The 19,545-nt window shown below is 43.2% G+C and overlaps 1 protein-coding gene across 3 annotated transcripts; it reads right to left on the minus strand.

The window, feature by feature from the left end:
• Positions 1-3,062: 3,062 nt before the first annotated feature.
• On the minus strand, positions 3,063-10,997 carry LOC142373977 (microfibril-associated glycoprotein 4-like). 3 transcript variants are annotated; one of them, XM_075457463.1, is made up of 7 exons: positions 10,907-10,997; positions 10,748-10,811; positions 9,340-9,495; positions 8,693-8,731; positions 8,485-8,581; positions 7,811-7,981; positions 3,063-4,306 (listed from the first exon to the last, which is right to left on the minus strand). In XM_075457463.1, exons 2-7 carry the CDS (start codon positions 10,754-10,756, stop codon positions 4,053-4,055), a joined length of 726 nt encoding a protein of 241 aa, XP_075313578.1. In that variant the 5' UTR covers positions 10,757-10,811; positions 10,907-10,997; the 3' UTR covers positions 3,063-4,052. The 3 variants fall into 3 exon arrangements, with proteins under 3 accessions (XP_075313578.1, XP_075313579.1, XP_075313580.1); XM_075457464.1 differs by having other exon boundaries at positions 10,748-10,808; positions 10,907-10,963; XM_075457465.1 differs by having other exon boundaries at positions 10,748-10,808; positions 10,893-10,935.
• Between the last annotated feature and the right edge of the window lie 8,548 nt (positions 10,998-19,545).

Raw genomic sequence — 19,545 nt, forward strand, 5'->3', positions numbered from 1 at the left:
TCGGAGCAGATCAGCTGTTATCTACCTGTGGACATCTGCTCTGCAGGTACAGAGTACAGATACATTCTGCAGGTAAAGATAATAATAATAATTATAATAATAATAATAATGGTGATAATAATGATACATTTTATTTACAACGCACTTTACATTTACAAAAAATCTCAAAGTGCTACAGTGGGATAAAAGACAAATATTAGAATTGAACTAAGATACGCTCTGCGGGTACAGACACATTCTGCACTCCAAAGGTCACCAGTTCCTGATAAAACTGATCCCACAGGTAATAAAGACATTATCAAAGTGCTTTGTTTTTCTGTTTCTCTCGACCTCGGGAAAAGTTCATGAAACTGTTTCAACAGTTGCAGATATGCAACAAGCTTTTTATTTATTTACATTATTTATTTACATTATATTTTTGTTTATATTTTTATTAACATTACATGATTTGATTTTTTTAAATTTACATACATTATTTACATTCATGTGTAATATTTTTTTACATTACATTTTATGTGTCACAGCAATCATTTTCTTGGCTCAGTGAATTACACTCTGCTTTGCGGTGGTCTGTTCTAGTTCGTTCTGGTCTCGTTTGCTGTGGTCTGCTTTCTTCACCTTTCACAGCGGTAATGGGAGCTCAGGTCTCCAAAGTGTATTTTTATGATTATTTTTTTTGCATTTTTTTATTAGCTTCATGTGCACATTTTTTATTTGATGAAAAATGTAATGTAAATCAAAATGTAATGTAAATAAAAAATGTAATATTTTTTATTTACATTGCATTTTGATTTACATTACATTTTTTTGCATTTTATATGTGCTTCACTTTTTCACAACAAAGATCTGTAAAATCTGTTTGATTTGTTGTTGAATGGAAAGTTTATGATGGTTGCGTTCCGCACTTTGTATTAACAATGTTCAATAAAGGTCTATGATATACATTTTATTGTGGTAGCAGCAGTTACTGGTGAACTTTCACTACACCTTTTTTGCCAAACGATCTGCAGAGAATGACTTGGTTTTGTGAACTAAATTAATCAGGAAAGCCCACAGTTGCAAATATGCAACATTGCCTAAAATTATCAAAAATAGCCCAATTCCAAAAACATTGGTTTATTCCCACCCAAAAAGATGCAAGAAGAGCCAAAATGATTTTTTTCAATGATTAGTCATATGCTTGGGTGCTACAAGGTTAAAGGTGATTCATGCGGACACCTGCAGTTACTTCCTGTTGCTCTGTTTGGGTTCCTCTGTCAGTCAGTGACCCGTTCAGATCTGCAGGGTTCTGTTACATCACAGTTCCAGCTCAGTCCATCTCCACCCAAAGCTTCACATCATGCTGCACTTTACCTCACCTGCAGGTCACTGCACACATTGTTCTCCTCAGCCTTAGCAGCACCCATAGTGCCTACGAGAATATTGATGCCTCAGGTGTACCAAGTTATCTTTTTGTTTTTCAGGGGACAAGTCTGTGGAGGCACGGAGGGAAGTTGCCATTCGTGGCTGATTGTTTGAATAAACAGATCTGAAATTTCAATGTGTGATATATTCTGACTTGGATAAATAAGTTCTTGTGCTGGCTCAACATTAAAAATTAAAGGGACACTATGTAATAAATTAAGTAATTTATTAGCTCAAATCAACATAATCATTCATAAATTAGTCCTCATTGGTGTAAAATTATCTCTGTCAAAAATCTCACTTATCCTCCTGAGTGAAGAATAACTTGTCTGTATCTACATAGAGCAGGTAAGCTCTATGGAGGCTGCCATGTCCTTCCGGTCTATGAAAAATGACGAAGTGCCGAGAGGGACATAAAGCACTTCGAATCGCGATTTCCCCACCAGGCCTAAGCAGAAATGACGTCATTGTGACGTCATTTCCGCCAAATGGCTTACAGCCGCTAATGCTAAATAGATTTTATTCCTTGGCACATATGTCTTTGTGTTCATTAGCTTTCTTTTTGTAAGTGCATCATCTTCTTCTTTTTATTATTATTCCTATGCTCCCCCTGGATATCTTCTTTTTGGCGTTATGCTCACATTTGTAAACTGTTATTTTGTTGATTTACTAATAAAGTTTAAAAAAAAAATGCTAAATAGATTTTATCTCGTAAATTATCCCACTAATAATGCACTGATTGTTACCAAACTTCTGCCGTAGTATACATAGGCTCTTAACTCACAAAACGAGGCATTGGAAAGTTTGTAAGTTTACCGGGAGTTTATTTACCGCTGCTAATGCTCCTATTGCTAACGCAGGCTAATGCTAACGCTGCGTCGACGTCACTTCCGGTAACTCCCGGAATATGACTAATTGCATTGCTTGCACACCAAAGGAGATGTTATGTTATCTGACATGTTATCTGTCATCTGTATTCATAGTGTTGTTGTATGTGTGTTATGTAATCCTTTGTACTGTGTGTCTTGATTTCTTTTTGTTTGTATGGACCTTGAGTCTGAAGCTATAGCTTCTTGAATCTTGACACATTCCGCTTGCCGTAGTTCAAGAAGTTGCAGCGCACATTTGAAAACGTGAGGTGCTAGAGAGCAAATTCATTCAACTTTGCAAAATAAAATTGCACCTCGAGATGGGGGAAGAAATTACATAATGTCCCTTTAATGTAACAATTTCCACTGAAATTTCTGAGTAGAATGAAAGGAAAATTTTAAAAGGAGTATTTTAACACAATTAAAATAGAAGTTGGTTTAACTTAAATAAGCTTTTAGAGGATTAGGCAAATCATCTTGATCGTACAAAAGTAACTGAGTTGGCCTAATTAGAGAAGTCTTGTGGCATGTACTTAATACTAACTAAGTTGAAATAACTTAGAAATTATTACATACATTCTTCGTATCACTGCCTGCTGTGCAGACCCAAGTGCAGACCGAGCAGTCCCCTGCTTCCGAGCAGCAAACACCTTGACAGGCGCGGCTGACGCTAGGTGGCTGTTCGCGTTGATATGAAGGAACAGAAAATAGGGCCAAGCGATTGTGACGTCTGACTTTTTCCTGGAGAACGATTTTGTGATGCAAATGTATTACTCTTTTGAACACATATTATTTTGAGAAGCAAAACGCTTTATTTTTTAAACCCCAGCCAACTAGCCGGACTACCTTCATCAACACCAAAACGAGGCTGGAACTCTGCTCACAGGACGCAGCAGGGGGTAAGAAGATGTTCAGAAATGATGTTGCTGATATGGGATGTCACACAGCTTCATGTCAAAAGAGGCGAACTATCCCTTTGACAACCCAACATCGACAACAATGACTCTCCACTAACTTAAACAGGAAACTATTGAAACCCATCACCTTAAAGGGATATGCCACCCCCAGGCCAAATTAAGTGTATCCCCGCATTCCCGAGACATAAATAAGTGTGTGGGAGCCTTTTCCTGGCGACCCAGGCATTGTCCGAATCTCACAGCACTGACCACTGCTTGGTTGCGCGTAATACATACATGCTAGCGTCGCCACTCGAAAGATTTCGCCCAACGTGAATTAATTTACTTGATTTACCTTCTAATTACTGTGTGAGTGGTGTACTTTCACATCGAGTGCAAATGACTGTCTAAATCTACACGGAAGGTTTGGTTTGCTCATGTCGGTTTGGGACTAGTTTCCAGTGCGGAAAACACAGCCGAAGCACACTCCCCGCTACGTCATTGGGAATACCCCCCTTCACGCTGGTTTGTTTGAAGAAGTCCGGGGTGGGGATTCCCAAAGACGTAGCGGGGAGTGTCTGGGAGTGTCAATGCCTGGGTCGCCAGGAAAACGCTCCCACACACTTATTTATGTCTCGGGAATGCGGGGATACACTTAATTTGGCCTGGGGGTGGCATATCCCTTTAAAGACTTCACAGTTGGATACTTTCCAAACAGATAACTTTGCTCACACTCAACATTTGACTTTTATTCAAGCTGGAAATGTTCATGTGAACTTTTGATTGATGCTTTAATTTCAAAGATTCTGTTGGGTTACATGATAGATGAGAGAACAGACACAGATCAACCTGTGACGATGTTCTGTTAGTTTGTCCTGCAGAGTTACTTCACAGGACGGATCTTCATGCTGATGGCCTTCAGGGAATAGTCATGCTCCTTCCAGAGTTTCCACTCCACTCCAACAGCATAGAGGGTCTTATCAGCCCCCCAGCGGTAAACTCCGTTGGGGTTTGCAGAGTGACACTGGTCATACCACCATGCCCCCAGGAATGACTTGGCACAGTTTCCAGACCAGATGTCCTGGTCTTTGTCGAAGGTGGAGAATTTCATTCCGTTGTGACGAAGCAGACCATCTCCTGCAGAATCAGGAAATATAAGAAGGGAATGTTTGAGTTTCTCCTGCAGAAACACAGCAAATATAAGAAGGGAATGTTTCAGTTTCTCCTGCAGAAACAGGAAATATAAGAAGGGAATGATTCAGTTTCTCCTGCAGAAACACAGCAAATATAAGAAGTGAATGATTCAGTTTCTCCTGCAGAAACACAGCAAATATAAGAAGGGAATGATTCAGTTTCTCCTGCAGAAACAGGAAATATAAGAAGGGAATGATTCAGTTTCTCCTGCAGAAACACAGCAAATATAAGAAGGGAATGTTTCAGTTTCTCCTGCAGAAACACAGCAAATATAAGAAGGGAATGTTTCAGTTTCTCCTGCAGAAACAGGAAATATAAGAAGGGAATGATTCAGTTTCTCCTGCAGAAACACAGCAAATATAAGAAGGGAATGATTCAGTTTCTCCTGCAGAAACACAGCAAATATAAGAAGGGAATGTTTCAGTTTCTCCTGCAGAAACACAGCAAATATAAGAAGGGAATGATTCAGTTTCTCCTGCAGAAACAGCAAATATAAGAAGGGAATGTTTCAGTTTCTCCTGCAGAAACACAGCAAATATAAGAAGGGAATGTTTCAGTTTCTCCTGCAGAAACACAGCAAATATAAGAAGGGAATGATTCAGTTTCTCCTGCAGAAACACAGCAAATATAAGAAGGGAATGATTCAGTTTCTCCTGCAGAAACACAGCAACTATAAGAAGGGAATGATTCAGTTTCTCCTGCAGAAACAGCAAATATAAGAAGGCAATGTTTCAGTTTCTCCTGCAGAAACACAGCAAATATAAGAAGGGAATGTTTCAGTTTCTCCTGCAGAAACACAGCAAATATAAGAAGGGAATGATTCAGTTTCTCCTGCAGAAACAGCAAATATAAGAAGGGAATGTTTCAGTTTCTCCTGCAGAAACACAGCAAATATAAGAAGGGAATGATTCAGTTTCTCCTGCAGAAACACAGCAAATATAAGAAGGGAATGATTCAGTTTCTCCTGCAGAAACACAGCAAATATAAGAAGGGAATGATTCAGTTTCTCCTGCAGAAACACAGCAAATATAAGAAGGGAATGTTTCAGTTTCTCCTGCAGAAACACAGCAAATATAAGAAGGGAATGTTTCAGTTTCTCCTGCAGAAACACAGCAAATATAAGAAGGGAATGTTTCAGTTTCTCCTACAGAAACACAGCAAATATAAGAAGGGAATGTTTCAGTTTCTCCTGCAGAAACAGCAAATATAAGAAGGGAATGTTTCAGTTTCTCCTGCAGAAACACAGCAAATATAAGAAGGGAATAATTCAGTTTCTCCTGCAGAAACACAGCAAATATAAGAAGGGAATGATTCAGTTTCTCCTGCAGAAACACAGCAAATATAAGAAGGGAATGATTCAGTTTCTCCTGCAGAAACACAGCAAATATAAGAAGGGAATGTTTCAGTTTCTCCTGCAGAAACACAGCAAATATAAGAAGGGAATGTTTCAGTTTCTCCTGCAGAAACAGGAAATATAAGAAGGGAATGATTCAGTTTCTCCTGCAGAAACACAGCAAATATAAGAAGGGAATGTTTCAGTTTCTCCTGCAGAAACACAGCAAATATAAGAAGGGAATGTTTCAGTTTCTCCTGCAGAAACACAGCAAATATAAGAAGGGAATGTTTCAGTTTCTCCTGCAGAAACAGGAAATATAAGAAGGGAATGTTTCAGTTTCTCCTGCAGAAACACAGCAAATATAAGAAGGGAATGATTCAGTTTCTCCTGCAGAAACACAGCAAATATAAGAAGGGAATGATTCAGTTTCTCCTGCAGAAACAGGAAATATAAGAAGGGAATGATTCAGTTTCTCCTGCAGAAACACAGCAAATATAAGAAGGGAATGATTCAGTTTCTCCTGCAGAAACAGGAAATATAAGAAGGGAATGATTCAGTTTCTCCTGCAGAAACACAGCAAATATAAGAAGGGAATGTTTCAGTTTCTCCTGCAGAAACACAGCAAATATAAGAAGTGAATGATTCAGTTTCTCCTGCAGAAACACAGGAAATATAAGAAGGGAATGATTCAGTTTCTCCTGCAGAAACAGGAAATATAAGAAGTGAATGATTCAGTTTCTCCTGCAGAAACACAGCAAATATAAGAAGGGAATGATTCAGTTTCTCCTGCAGAAACAGGAAATATAAGAAGGGAATGATTCAGTTTCTCCTGCAGAAACACAGCAAATATAAGAAGGGAATGTTTCAGTTTCTCCTGCAGAAACACAGCAAATATAAGAAGGGAATGTTTCAGTTTCTCCTGCAGAAACACAGCAAATATAAGAAGGGAATGTTTCAGTTTCTCCTGCAGAAACACAGCAAATATAAGAAGGGAATGATTCAGTTTCTCCTGCAGAAACAGCAAATATAAGAAGGGAATGTTTCAGTTTCTCCTGCAGAAACACAGCAAATATAAGAAGGGAATGTTTCAGTTTCTCCTGCAGAAACACAGCAAATATAAGAAGGGAATGTTTCAGTTTCTCCTGCAGAAACACAGCAAATATAAGAAGGGAATGATTCAGTTTCTCCTGCAGAAACACAGCAAATATAAGAAGGCAATGTTTCAGTTTCTCCTGCAGAAACACAGCAAATATAAGAAGGGAATGTTTCAGTTTCTCCTGCAGAAACACAGCAAATATAAGAAGGGAATGATTCAGTTTCTCCTGCAGAAACACAGCAAATATAAGAAGGGAATGTTTCAGTTTCTCCTGCAGAAACAGGAAATATAAGAAGGGAATGTTTCAGTTTCTCCTGCAGAAACAGCAAATATAAGAAGGGAATGATTCAGTTTCTCCTGCAGAAACACAGCAAATATAAGAAGGGAATGTTTCAGTTTCTCCTGCAGAAACACAGCAAATATAAGAAGGGAATGATTCAGTTTCTCCTGCAGAAACACAGCAAATATAAGAAGGGAATGTTTCAGTTTCTCCTGCAGAAACAGGAAATATAAGAAGGGAATGTTTCAGTTTCTCCTGCAGAAACACAGCAAATATAAGAAGGGAATGATTCAGTTTCTCCTGCAGAAACACAGCAAATATAAGAAGGGAATGTTTCAGTTTCTCCTGCAGAAACACAGCAAATATAAGAAGGGAATGATTCAGTTTCTCCTGCAGAAACACAGCAAATATAAGAAGGGAATGATTCAGTTTCTCCTGCAGAAACACAGCAAATATAAGAAGGGAATGTTTCAGTTTCTCCTGCAGAAACACAGCAAATATAAGAAGAGAATGATTCAGTTTCTCCTGCAGAAACACAGCAAATATAAGAAGGGAATGTTTCAGTTTCTCCTGCAGAAACACAAGTGAAGTGATACCAAAGTATTCTTATTGTTTTTATTTGATGGAAATTAAAGGAAAAACTGATCAGCTCCTCTCAGAGTGAAACCATGACAAAGTCTCCAGAAAAGACAGCTGATATTAAACTCCACAGCAGGAGTAACCATGGTAACTCACCAGCCCCTCCCTCATTGGAGAATCCAGTCACTTGCAGAACGTAACCGTCATACTCAGCATCCACCTTAAAGGAGGAGTAACGAGCAAACACCTTTTTTCCTTCAAAGTCCTCCATGTCCACCAGCAGCTCGTAGTTTCGCTGGCGAGTCATCTGATGGATGTTCTCAAGACCTACAGAAACACACACACACACACACACACACACACACACACACACACACACACACAGGTTTATATGTGTTATAAGGACGCTTGTCAGACCGGTTCTGTGGGTGTATTACAGGGACACCACTTTCTGAATGCTCTACAGAGCTGCTGAAGATATCAACAATTATATTTCAAGCCACAGAACAGAAAAGTCACTTCAAAATGTGTTTAAAATCAACTCAAAAAATTACAACCTGATTTATTACCGACTCATGAGGACATAGATAATTAGAAGAGTAAGCCCCGCCTAGGATTTAACCTACATAATAAGGACCAACAAGAGTACCTTAACTTTATATCCTCACTTTACTCAGACCTGCTCCAGCTGGACATTATCAACTCTTCTTGACATTAAAAGGCATCCTGTGGAGGTTTGTCATTCCTCCCCTGACCTGTAGGTGGAGCTAACGCCACACATGTTACGCTACAGTCAAAGAACACGGACAGCCAGCAAAGTCACGTCTCACCGAGCCAGTACTCCCCAGCAGCGTTCCCAAAGCCCGTCTTGTACTGATCCCAGGGCCTGTAGAAGTTCACCGAGCCGTCCATCCTCCTCTGGAACACCTGGAAGCAAAGAAGCGTTTGAGGGTCTGAGGGTCAAGGCAGAACCTCAGAGAACACTCAGAGAACTGAGGTTCTCCGTTAACCGGCCGCGACTTCAGGTGGAGAACTCACCGTCCAGCGTCCTCCCTGAGAGTCCATGTCGCAGTACACCTGCACACACACACACACACACACACACACCATGTGTTCATGTGATCCAGACTTCATGGAGATTTTACACGTCTTTACGAGACAAAAAGCCCCAAAGAGACCCCAAAGGGCCCATAAAGGACCCCAAAGGGTCCCAAAGAAACCCCAAAGGACCCCAAAGGGTTCCAAAAAGACCCCAAAGGACCCCAAAGAGCCCCAAAGGATCCCAAAGAGACCCCAAAGGACCCGAAAGGGTTCCAAAGAAACCCCAAAGGACCCCAAAGGGTTCCAAAAAGACCCCAAAGGACCCCAAAGAGCCCCAAAGGGTCCCAAACAGACCCCAAAGGATCCCAAAAGAGACCCCAAAAGAGACCCCAAAAGACCCCAAAGGACCCCAAAGAGCCCCAAAGGATCCCAAAGAGCCCCAAAGAGACTCCAAAGGATCCCAAAGAGCCTCAAAGGACCCCAAAGAGCCCATACCGCCCCTACAGGAGTAAGAACCCACAGACTGAAAGCAGAAGGGAGGTTTGGGCTGCTGTGGCCCTTAGACGGGCCCCTCGGCCCACCTCCTTCCATGAGACTGTGAATAACAGCCCCTGCCTGGGCTTCACAGACAGGATGAGGGGTACCTGGACAGCAGATGTGGATCCGATGGGGTAGATGGTGTACACTCCGCTGGGTGTCTTGTTGTCGTGGTGGTGGATGTCGCTGCAGTCGACCGGCTGGAAGGTTTTACAGCTGATCATGGGCGGAGCCAGGAGGAGGAGGAGGAGGACTGATGGGAGCTGGAACAGAGGACATGAGGAGATTCTTACCGTCTGCCACCTGCTGCTGAGCAGCTTCAACGCACTTCAGACATTCTTTCATGTCTTTTCGGTTTCTTGCTGCTCCGAACGTGCTCAGCGGGTGGCGGTCCGACTGCAGGCAGGTTTTACTGCAGAGTCGCTGAGCTGGAAAACTGCACAACGTGATTTTTGACGTAGAAATAAATAAGAAGTTTCCTCTTTTTAGCTCACTTTGCTGCAGCACCACGTTTCGCCACACGTTCTGTATCCATGACGTTCTGCTCTGTTCTGGAGGATCTGAGTGATTGGCAGAAGCAGGAAAAGGGGCGGGGCCAAACTCACCTGGACTAAAGTTAACTGTCTGTGAGTTAGTGATGCGTGAGACGACAGCCACTTGTCAGTAAGGTGGGGGTGCGAGGCGTAGACGAGATGATGCGGACTTCAAAAAGCAAACTTGATTTATTATTTCAAAACAAAGCGCGGCTGAGCCGGGTGACAAAAACTAAACTGTGAGAAAACAAAACATCCCTGTGACCGAGAAAAATCAAAGAACTTGACTTGACATGATAATATTTAACTTGGTGTGAAGGATATTGACGGGTAGGATCTGGCAAAGTGAATGAGGAAACCTGGAAACTAAATACTGACGGAGTGATAGGTGAGTGAGTGCAGCTGAGGGGAAAAACACGGGTGGCGTGAATGAGGGTGATGGCAGAGCAGCAGAAACTGTGGGGAAAACATGGCTAAACTAAATACTGGATCTGGACCAGAAAACTAAGGCGTGAGAAAAAACTAAAACATGGCAAAACTAAGAAGTAAACAATGAAAAACATGGCGAAAACCCCCAGACATGGCAGCACTCATGTGAAAGCTCCCCTTCCTGAAACCCAGTGTCGCTGCTCCATCAGGTCAGAAATGCAGTGCATTGCTTCCTTACAGGGATAAAAGGAGTCACTCACTTCAGACTGTGGGGGAGTGCTCAGGATCTGCTTATTTCACACTAATACAGAGTTATCTGTTCTACATCTACAAGTTTGTTCATAACGATGGTTCCGACATGTTTAAAGTTCTGGATCCATTTGGAATTCAAACACTTATGGGAAGATTAAGATCTGGACAGAGCAAATCCATCCAAGACCCAAACATCTGAGTCTGTTTAACACGACTCGACCCAGATCTGCTAACAGCACCGATCCCAAGTTCTGAAATATTGTCCCGAGGCTTTAAAGAGCTCAATAAGGTCCAAACTCACCTTCATCATCTCAGCTGTGTTGAAGTGACGGAGGCGGATGTCCGTCTGGATCTCTGCTGAGCTGCTGAATCCACAACATAAAGCAATGATCAGGGTTCAGAGACAGACTGCCACTCTGTGTAAAGTCATCCCGCTCGGGGCTCACCTGTGTGAACTCACCTGCAGCTGGAACTGAACTCTCCACACGAACGCCTGTCAGCTCTCAGACTTCACTGCTTATACCTGCAGAAGGTGGCCAGGGGGCACAGCGGCCGACCAATCAGAAGCCAGGTGGCACCGCGGCCGACCAATCAGAAGCCAGGTGGCACAGCGGCCGACCAATCAGAAGCCATCTCCTCACCGCTGTGACTGTAAAGGTGGGACTTTAGTTCACCACAAAGTTTCTGCATCAGTGGAAACTAAAGGTGTGGCAGTCAGTCACAAACGGGTCAAACTGGATTGACAGAGAGCTGGTTGTGCTGACAGAGTGACAGAGGTGCATCATGGGAGCTCCCCCAGCAGGCTGGGCCTATCGCAGCAGAACTATGGGATGCTTCAGGGTCACTTTATTCAGGGTCAGAACGATCTCTGCCAAGCTGATAACGGAAGATGCTCAGACACGGTGCTGAGCAGAGATTGGGTTTTGGCCACGTACGCACAGAATGTTTTCAGGAAGTATAAAGGAGCCTCATGATCTGTTATCGTCAGGAACTCTGAGTATGCTGCCATGTGACATGTTTCTGTGTTGTTCCTGTTGATAAATTCCCAGAAGAGGCTGCAAAGGTGACAGCGGCGCAATCCATCCCTTGACTGTCTTCGGTCCCTTTTTACTGCTTTTTATATGATTAATGCACACCAATTTATTTAGTACCTCGATCGGGAATGGTGTGCTATTACGTTTGGCTCTCATTAGTCGAAAGGAATTCCGGCAAAATGGGCAAAAGTGGGAAAATTGTGGATGGGAAAATGCATTAAACCTTTCTGCTATTAAAGTGTTAATTATTTCTTTACACTGTGACTTTAAAACTATTAAAATAGCTGTTTTTCATGAGGAAACCACTCACAGCCTCCAGATTTATGAATCAATTAACAGGTTCAAACTTCTCTGGGCAGGGGGCTGCAGAGTGCAGCAAAGGGGACCACCTACGTGGACCCATCCGCTGCACCCAGCAGAACACACCCGTCCTCAGAACCCTAGGTGTGTGAATGTGTGCTGTGTACAGGAGCCAGAAGGGAGAGGGGTATGGGGAGAGAGAAGACCGGGGGAGAGAGGCTCCCCCGGAGAGGGCAGCCACATGATGGCTGCAATAGGCACCCCTGTTTCCTGGGACCCGCCACAGAGCAGAAGGGTCCGATGTTAACCGGGTCCAGGGTCATATACCTCATTCTAAAATCAGCAGGACGTTGGTGAAGGGTTAGTCTCTGTCTGTAAGCTGGCTGAGGACACGCCATCATGCTGCTGTGCAGAGTTACACTGTGTTAACCTGCGTTAGCTGTGTTTACCTGCGTTAGTTGCGTTTACCTGCGTAAGCTGCGTTTACCTGGTGGATTGGCAGTGCTTGTCAACAACAGATGGTGTCACCCAGGACATGTTACTGTGAAGAGTCGTATCTGCAGTCCTGACATTGAACTATTGGCAGTAAGTTTTCGTCCATATTATTTGCCAAGAGAGTTCACCAGTGTTGTTTTGGTGGCTGTTTACATTCCACCCTCAGCTGTTGCCGACACTGCATGTGATGTCATCAGTTCCGTTGTTGCTAAGATACAGACTCAACACCCCAATTCTTTTGTGGCAATATCTGGTGATTTTAATCATGCCTCACTCTCTGCTACACTGCCAACTTTTCAACAGTTTGTCAGCTGCTCTACCAGAGAAAACAAGACATTGGATTTGTTTTACACAAATGTCAAGGATTCATACATTTCCAAATCAAGACCTCCCCTGGGAAAATCAGATCACAACCTTGTTTTTCTCTGTTCAGCATATAAACCCCTTGTCCAGAGACTACCTGTCATAAAAAGGACTGTTAGAAAGTGGTCACATGAAGCTGAAGAAGCCTTACAGGGTTGTTTTGATGCAACTGATTGGATTTCTCTTTGTAAGCCACATGGAGAGGACATTAATGCCATGACTGAGTGTGTGACTGACTATATAAACTTCTGTGTGGACAACACCATCCCCACCAGAACAGTGAGATGCTTCCCTAATAACAAACCCTGGATCACCAGTGAGCTAAAGGAACTATTGAACAAGAAAAAAAGAGCCTTTAGGGAGCGAGACAGGGAGTTACTGAGGAGTATACAGAAGCAGCTCAAAGTCAAGATAAGAGAGAGCAAGGAGGTGTATAGAAAGAAGCTTGAGAGTAAACTGCAGAGGAACAATATCAGAGATGTGTGGTCAGGAATGAAGAAGATCACAGGCCTCAAGCAGAGGGAGGATCGGATGGATGGAAGTCTGGACAGAGCAAATGAGCTGAACACATTCTTCAACAGGTTCAGTTCAGGAACAAGCTCACCATCCTCCCCTCCTGTTCCCAGCCAAAGAGACATCCCACCCTCCTCTGACCCACAGCTTTCCTGTAACATCTCCACCTCCACCTCAGTCATGGATTCTTCTGCTTCCACTAGTTTGTCATCAACCCAATCAGGAGATGCTGCTGTCCCCTTTGCCTCCCCCTCCCACTTTTCTGTTTCTAGAAGTCAGGTGAAGAGGCAGTTGGAAAGACTGAACCGGAACAAGGCTGCAGGTCCAGATGGTGTCAGCCCCCGAGTCCTGAAGGCCTGTGCAGAGCAGCTCTGTGGGATTCTGCAACACCTTTTCAACCTTAGCTTGACCCAAGAGAAGGTACCACTGTTGTGGAAGACATCCTGTCTGGTTCCGGTACCAAAGAAAACCCACCCTTCAGTCATCAATGACTACAGACCTGTTTCCCTGACATCCCACATCATGAAGGTCCTGGAGAGACTCCTGTTGACCCACCTGTGTAAGCAAACCAGCACATATCAGGACCCCCTGCAGTTTGCTTATCGCCATGGAGTTGGAGTTGAAGACGCTATCATACACCTGCTTCAACAAACCCACTGTCATCTGGATAAAGCAGGCAGCACTGTGAGGATCATGTTCTTTGATTTCTCCAGTGCATTTAACACAATCCAGCCTGATCTGCTTAGTCTGAAACTCCAGAAGACTCAGGTGGAGGCCTCAACAATCACCTGGATTAATGACTACCTGACAAACAGACCACAGTTTGTCAGACTGAAGAACTGTGTGTCTAACCAGGTGATCAGCAGCACAGGAGCACCACAGGGGACTGTACTCTCACCATTCCTTTTCACTCTGTACACTTCAGACTTCCAGTACAAGTCAGACTCCTGTCATCTACAGAAATATTCAGATGACTCTGCAGTTGTCGGGTGTATCAGAGATGGACAAGAAGCTGAGTACAGAGAGCTGGTGGACCGCTTTGTGGCATGGTGTGGGAACAATCATCTCATCTTGAATGTTAACAAAACAAAGGAGATGATTGTAGATTTCAGGAGAAACAGGGTCAGATCAAACCCTGTTTCCATCATGGGAGAAGAAGTGGAGGTGGTTGAGGAATATAAATACCTTGGTGTTCATGTGGACAACAGACTGGACTGGAGACACAACAGTGAAGCAATCTACAAGAAAGGACAGAGCAGACTGTACTTCTTGAGGAAGCTAAGGTCCTTCAAGGTTTGCAACAAGATGTTGCAGATCTTCTACAAGTCTGTTGTTGAGAGCGTCATTTCCTCTTGCGTCATCTGTTGGGGCAGCAGCATCAGAACCAGGGACCTAAAAAGACTCAACAACCTGATAAAGAAGGCTGGTTCTGTTCTGGGGACGACTGTGGAACCTCTGGAGACAATAATGCAAAGAAGGATTTTGCATAAAATCAAGAGAATTATGGACAACCCTGAACATCCTCTCCATGAGACTGTTATCAGAAAACAGAGTCTCTTCAGTCAAAGGCTTCTTCAGTTTGGATGCAAAACGGACCGCTACAGGAAATCTTTCCTGCCCACAGCCATCAGCATCTATAATAACTCTTTGATTTAATTGAGCTACATCAACATTTAATTTCCCTCTGGGATAAATAAAGTATTTTGAATTGAATTGAATTGAATTACCTGCGTTAGCTGCATTTACCTGCGTTAGCTGCGTTTACCTACATTAGCTGTGTTTACCTGCGTTAGCTGCGTTTACCTGCGTTAGGCTGTGTTTACCTGCGTTAGCCGGGTTTACCTGTGTTAGCTGTGTTTACCTGCGTTAGCTGCGTTTACCTGCGTTAGCTGCGTTTACCTCCGTTAGGCTGCGTTAAGCTGCGTTTACCTGCGTTAGGCTGTGTTTACCTGCGTTAGCCGGGTTTACCTGCGTTAGCTGTGTTTACCTGCGTTAAGCCTGATTCTTACTCAGCGCAACCGCGTAACTGTTCTGGCTCGAGAACAATTAATGACGTCATCGAAAGAGCCAGCCCCTTCACAGTTCCTTCAGCTCATAAGCGCAGTTTGCGCCGAGTATGCGTCACATTTGCAGTTCTCTCCAGACCAGCGGGCGTCACTGTTGAGGAAACAAGCTGAAGAACCGGACGAAGAAAAGCATACGAAGAAAGCATACACAATGCCACCTGTGGTGTCACGTCAGCAGAGGCTGGCACATCTGATGCAGAATGAATTTACTCTGGGTGTAGAACTGTATATGTATCTCAGAGCTAAGCGGCTGCGGCAAAAACAGAAGAGAAGGTGGAATGTTCGTCCTTTGCAACAAGACGAACTTTGTCAAACGTTGTCAAACGTTGTCCTGGCTTTGGGACAACGTTGTCCCAGTGTAACTTCATAGACGTGTCGTACAGATGTTTGAAGAGGCGCACCCTCTCGGTCACCGCGGTCTCTGCAGTGTTCATGTTTCCTTTCTCTTGGTCAGCTGTTTCCGGTTGAGCTTGCGCGAAGTCAGAAAAAAAGTTGTGTGCGCGCCCTTGCGACGCGCGAGGATTTTTTAGCTTGCGACGAGGGGCGTGGCGGAATTTTGGGTCACGTGACCGTTTGCGCCATTTGCGACCAGCTAGTAAGAATGGGGTTGCGCCGAGTAAGAATCAGGCTTCAGCCGGGTTTACCTGCGTTAGCTGCATTTACCTGTGTTAGCTGTGTTTACCTGCATTAGGCTGTGTTTACCTGTGTTAGCTGCGTTTACCTACGTTAGCTGTGTTTACCTGCGTTAGCTGTGTTTACCTACGTTAGCTGTGTTTACCTACGTTAGCTGTGTTTACCTACGTTAGCTGCGTTTACCTACATTAGCTGTGTTTACCTGCGTTAGCTGTGTTTACCTACGTTAGCTGCGTTTACCTACATTAGCTGTGTTTACCTGCGTTAGCTGCGTTTACCTACATTAGCGGTGTTTACCTGCGTTAGCTGTGTTTACCTACGTTAGCTGCGTTTACCTACATTAGCTGTGTTTACCTGCGTTAGCTGTGTTTACCTACGTTAGCTGCGTTTACCTACATTAGCTGTGTTTACATGCGTTAGCTGCCATCACCACCTGGACACCTGCTGTGTGATTAAAAGCTGCAGTCTGCAACTCTTTTTCAAGCATAATGCCTGGAACTGTCCGGGGATTCTGAAAGTAGTACATTAAATACCCCAATACAAAAAAAAATTAGTTCTCTAGGTCCCCTATATGTCCCGCTAGGTCCCTCCAAAGCCCTCTGACAAAGTCCCTCCTAAAAGGTAACCAATCAGGTTTACGAGCTGGGCTCTGCTGCCTGTCAATCACCGATTGTGCACGCGCGATACAAGGTAGGCTCGTCCCCACGCTTATTTATCTGGACTATTGAACTTCATTACGGGCTAGTCTACTTACTGTGTCTTCGATATCGCAAATGACAGGTGAGTTGATGAATGAGGAGTCGTGTAAGCGCATCTGGCGTGCACGTCTACGTGCACGAGTTCTCATGTGTTTTGATGGGGCGGGACAGGAAGTTGAATAACTTTTTATTTTTCGGTTAAAAAATAAGCATTTCTTGCATTTTGCGACTACGGAGGTCACCGTTTTCAACTTCAAGCGTTCTGATACAACAACCCTCCAGGGGCCCGTTGCACAAAAGTAGGATTTAGACATCCAGGATGAGTTACTTAGCCAGGTTCAAGGAATCCAAAACATGGGCGCCCAGGCTTAGTTGGTTGCACAAAGGCCAAGCCAGGATGAGCAGACACGGATTCATTAAGCCAGGTGAAACCGATCCTGGATAAATGCTGCACACGGCTTTCTTAAACAGACCCCACGATCGATCATAGATTCACTGATTCACCATGGCAACAAGGGCGGCGTATTTCTTCCCAGCGGAGCAAGAATTATTAATGGAAGCATATGAAGAGGTGAAGGAGAAAATAAAACAAAAAGGAAATACTGCCAGTTAAAAAACAAAGGGAGCAAGCGTGGCAAACCATTGCTGACCGCCTGAATGCGTAAGTAGTGCACAAATACACACTCACCACTCCACTGAAATATCACAATTAGGCTACAATCCAAATAAAATGTTAATTAACATATCGTCACCTTCCTAAAATAATCGCCCAACTCATTTTTTTACATCAAAGGTGTGGTCCAAAAAATGCCTAAGTCATTTATTTAATCTTAGTTTTTATGAAAAACAATAAGTGTTCTTATGTCACGGATCCTTTGATGCATACTTACTGACTGAAATGATTATTTTATGCTATAATTTAACTTTTGGGGGGAGTTTTTTGTGTTTCCTGAAAAACCTGAAAAAATGACTTATGCGATTATTTTAGGAAGGTGACGATATTTGAAAAGATATTTGTAGCCTACTTTGATTATGAATAAGTTGAAATTGAGTGCATGTGAGTGAAACTATCTAAAATTAACTCCATGCTCCTCCACTGTTTCATTGTGTGTGTGCGTGTGTTTTTGTGCGTGTAGATTTAACATGACTGGGCCAAAACGGACATGACAGAAAGTCAAAGTGAAATATAAGAACATCCTGCAGAATGGTAAGTCCCCTGACAAATACTTAACAAGTGTACTTTTTATTAAGAATGTGCCTGCCCACACATTGCCTGTCCTGTGCATTAATTGGTTTAACATCTTATCATTTCAGATGGTCTGCAAAGCTGACTATTTGATCAGTAATGTTGTGGCAAAGTGGCCCAGCTCGGTCCACGACTCCCGAGTGTTTCGGAACTCAGAGATCTATCGGCGCCTATCACAAGGTGAGCCACAGAACCTCTATTGATAACCACTTTTAACATCATGGCTGTGTTAAGACTGTCACTACTTATGAGGTTGTGATGGTAACATTTTGTATTCACAGGTGAATTCCTGGGTGTATTGCTGGGTGACAGAGGGTATGCCTGCCAGCCTTTTCTGCTCACTCCATTTGCAGACCCTCTGGAGGCACAACTGGCATACAACCATGCCCATGCCAGAACAAGGGCCCGGATAGAAATGACATTTGGCCTACTGAAGGCACGCTTTCAGTGTCTGACCCACCTGAGAGTCAGCCCAGACAGGGCATGTGATATCACTGTGGCCTGCCTGAGAAAGGAGAGGGCCCCCAGAGTGCCAGCTCTCATAGACCGGGACATTCCTGCCATCTTCCCGGATGGCGACTGTGGTCGGCTGGTCAGAGACCAGTATGTGTTAAATTATTTTAATTAATATGCATGTTGATTTAAGTTGGGCCTGCAATGGCAGAGGAATTTTTGTGCTGTATAGGCAAGGCAATTTTATTTTTACAAACCGTTTGTCTCAAACTGCATGTTTTGATTCTGTGCTTTTTGTCTTGTAGAGCACTGTGTGACTTCAGTTTTGAAAGGAGCTGATGGTTTACTTGCTTTGATTCATCCTTGTTCAATAAAGGAACATCATGGTACTCTCTAATGTGTATTTATATTTATATGGTGATGTACTTTATGTGTAGTCTGTGGGAAGTTAAATTATCTAATGATTGCAAGTTCATCTAAAATCATCAGTTATCTAAAATAATTGCAATTAATGATCACAACTGTTTCAATAATGATAGTGGGTATAGTTAAATGTTTTAACAATATGTTCTAGGCAGTGGAATAAATATTGGTTTCCATTTGTGGCGACCGCTGACTGAGATAAGGAATGAGATTAAATAGATCCTGGATCTTAGCCTGGTCTGGAGCAGGCTAGCTTCACAGAATAAATCTCCATGGTAACTTACGTCTGAACATATCCCACTTTTGTGCAACTGGATCACGGATAAGTTGATCCAGGATAGCCAACATATCCCAGCTTAATCCCTTATCCTACTTTTGTGCAACAACCCTCCAGCTCCACATACAGATACAGATAGTTCCTCTGTTGATCCCAGAGGGAGATAGTTTAGCATGTAGCTTTAAGCTAGCAGCAGATGCTAGCAAACGATGCTTTCTCATCAACAGTGATGGACCAAGCTGGAGGTGTGCACAGCGTAACTGCTACTCTTTTGTAATTTGTGGCTTTTTCTAAACCCTTTAATTGGCTGTTTCCACATATTCATTTTTGATATAATGCAAGTTGATTTGAGTATTTAATGTACGAATGATCTTCTCAACAACTCATTTATGTATTCACTTATAATCTGTCACCAGTTGCCATCCTTTCAGCTTAATTCCAGCCTTCTTCTGGCTGTAGCCGTCCACTGTGGCTCTCTAATGTGGGAATATGTGGTCATAACATGATCAGCAGCTGGCGGCACCAAACAGAACACTTCACAGAAGAGTGTTAAAGAGCACAGAGCTCATACTGATTTAAATCAACACAATAAAACCCA

The sequence above is a fragment of the Odontesthes bonariensis genome, chromosome 23 (genome assembly GCF_027942865.1).
Source record: "Odontesthes bonariensis isolate fOdoBon6 chromosome 23, fOdoBon6.hap1, whole genome shotgun sequence".
In the NCBI taxonomy this organism is placed as follows: domain Eukaryota; kingdom Metazoa; phylum Chordata; class Actinopteri; order Atheriniformes; family Atherinopsidae; genus Odontesthes; species Odontesthes bonariensis.

What these genes read in the sequence shown, in the direction of transcription:
- LOC142373977 (XM_075457463.1), bottom strand. An exon ending in CTCAGGGAGGACGCTGGACG is followed by an intron (nt 8,582 to 8,692) that starts GTGAGTTCTCCA and finishes CTTTGCTTCCAG; the next exon opens with GTGTTCCAGAGGAGGATGGA. An exon ending in TGCTGGGGAGTACTGGCTCG is followed by an intron (nt 7,982 to 8,484) that starts GTGAGACGTGAC and finishes GTGTTTCTGTAG; the next exon opens with GTCTTGAGAACATCCATCAG.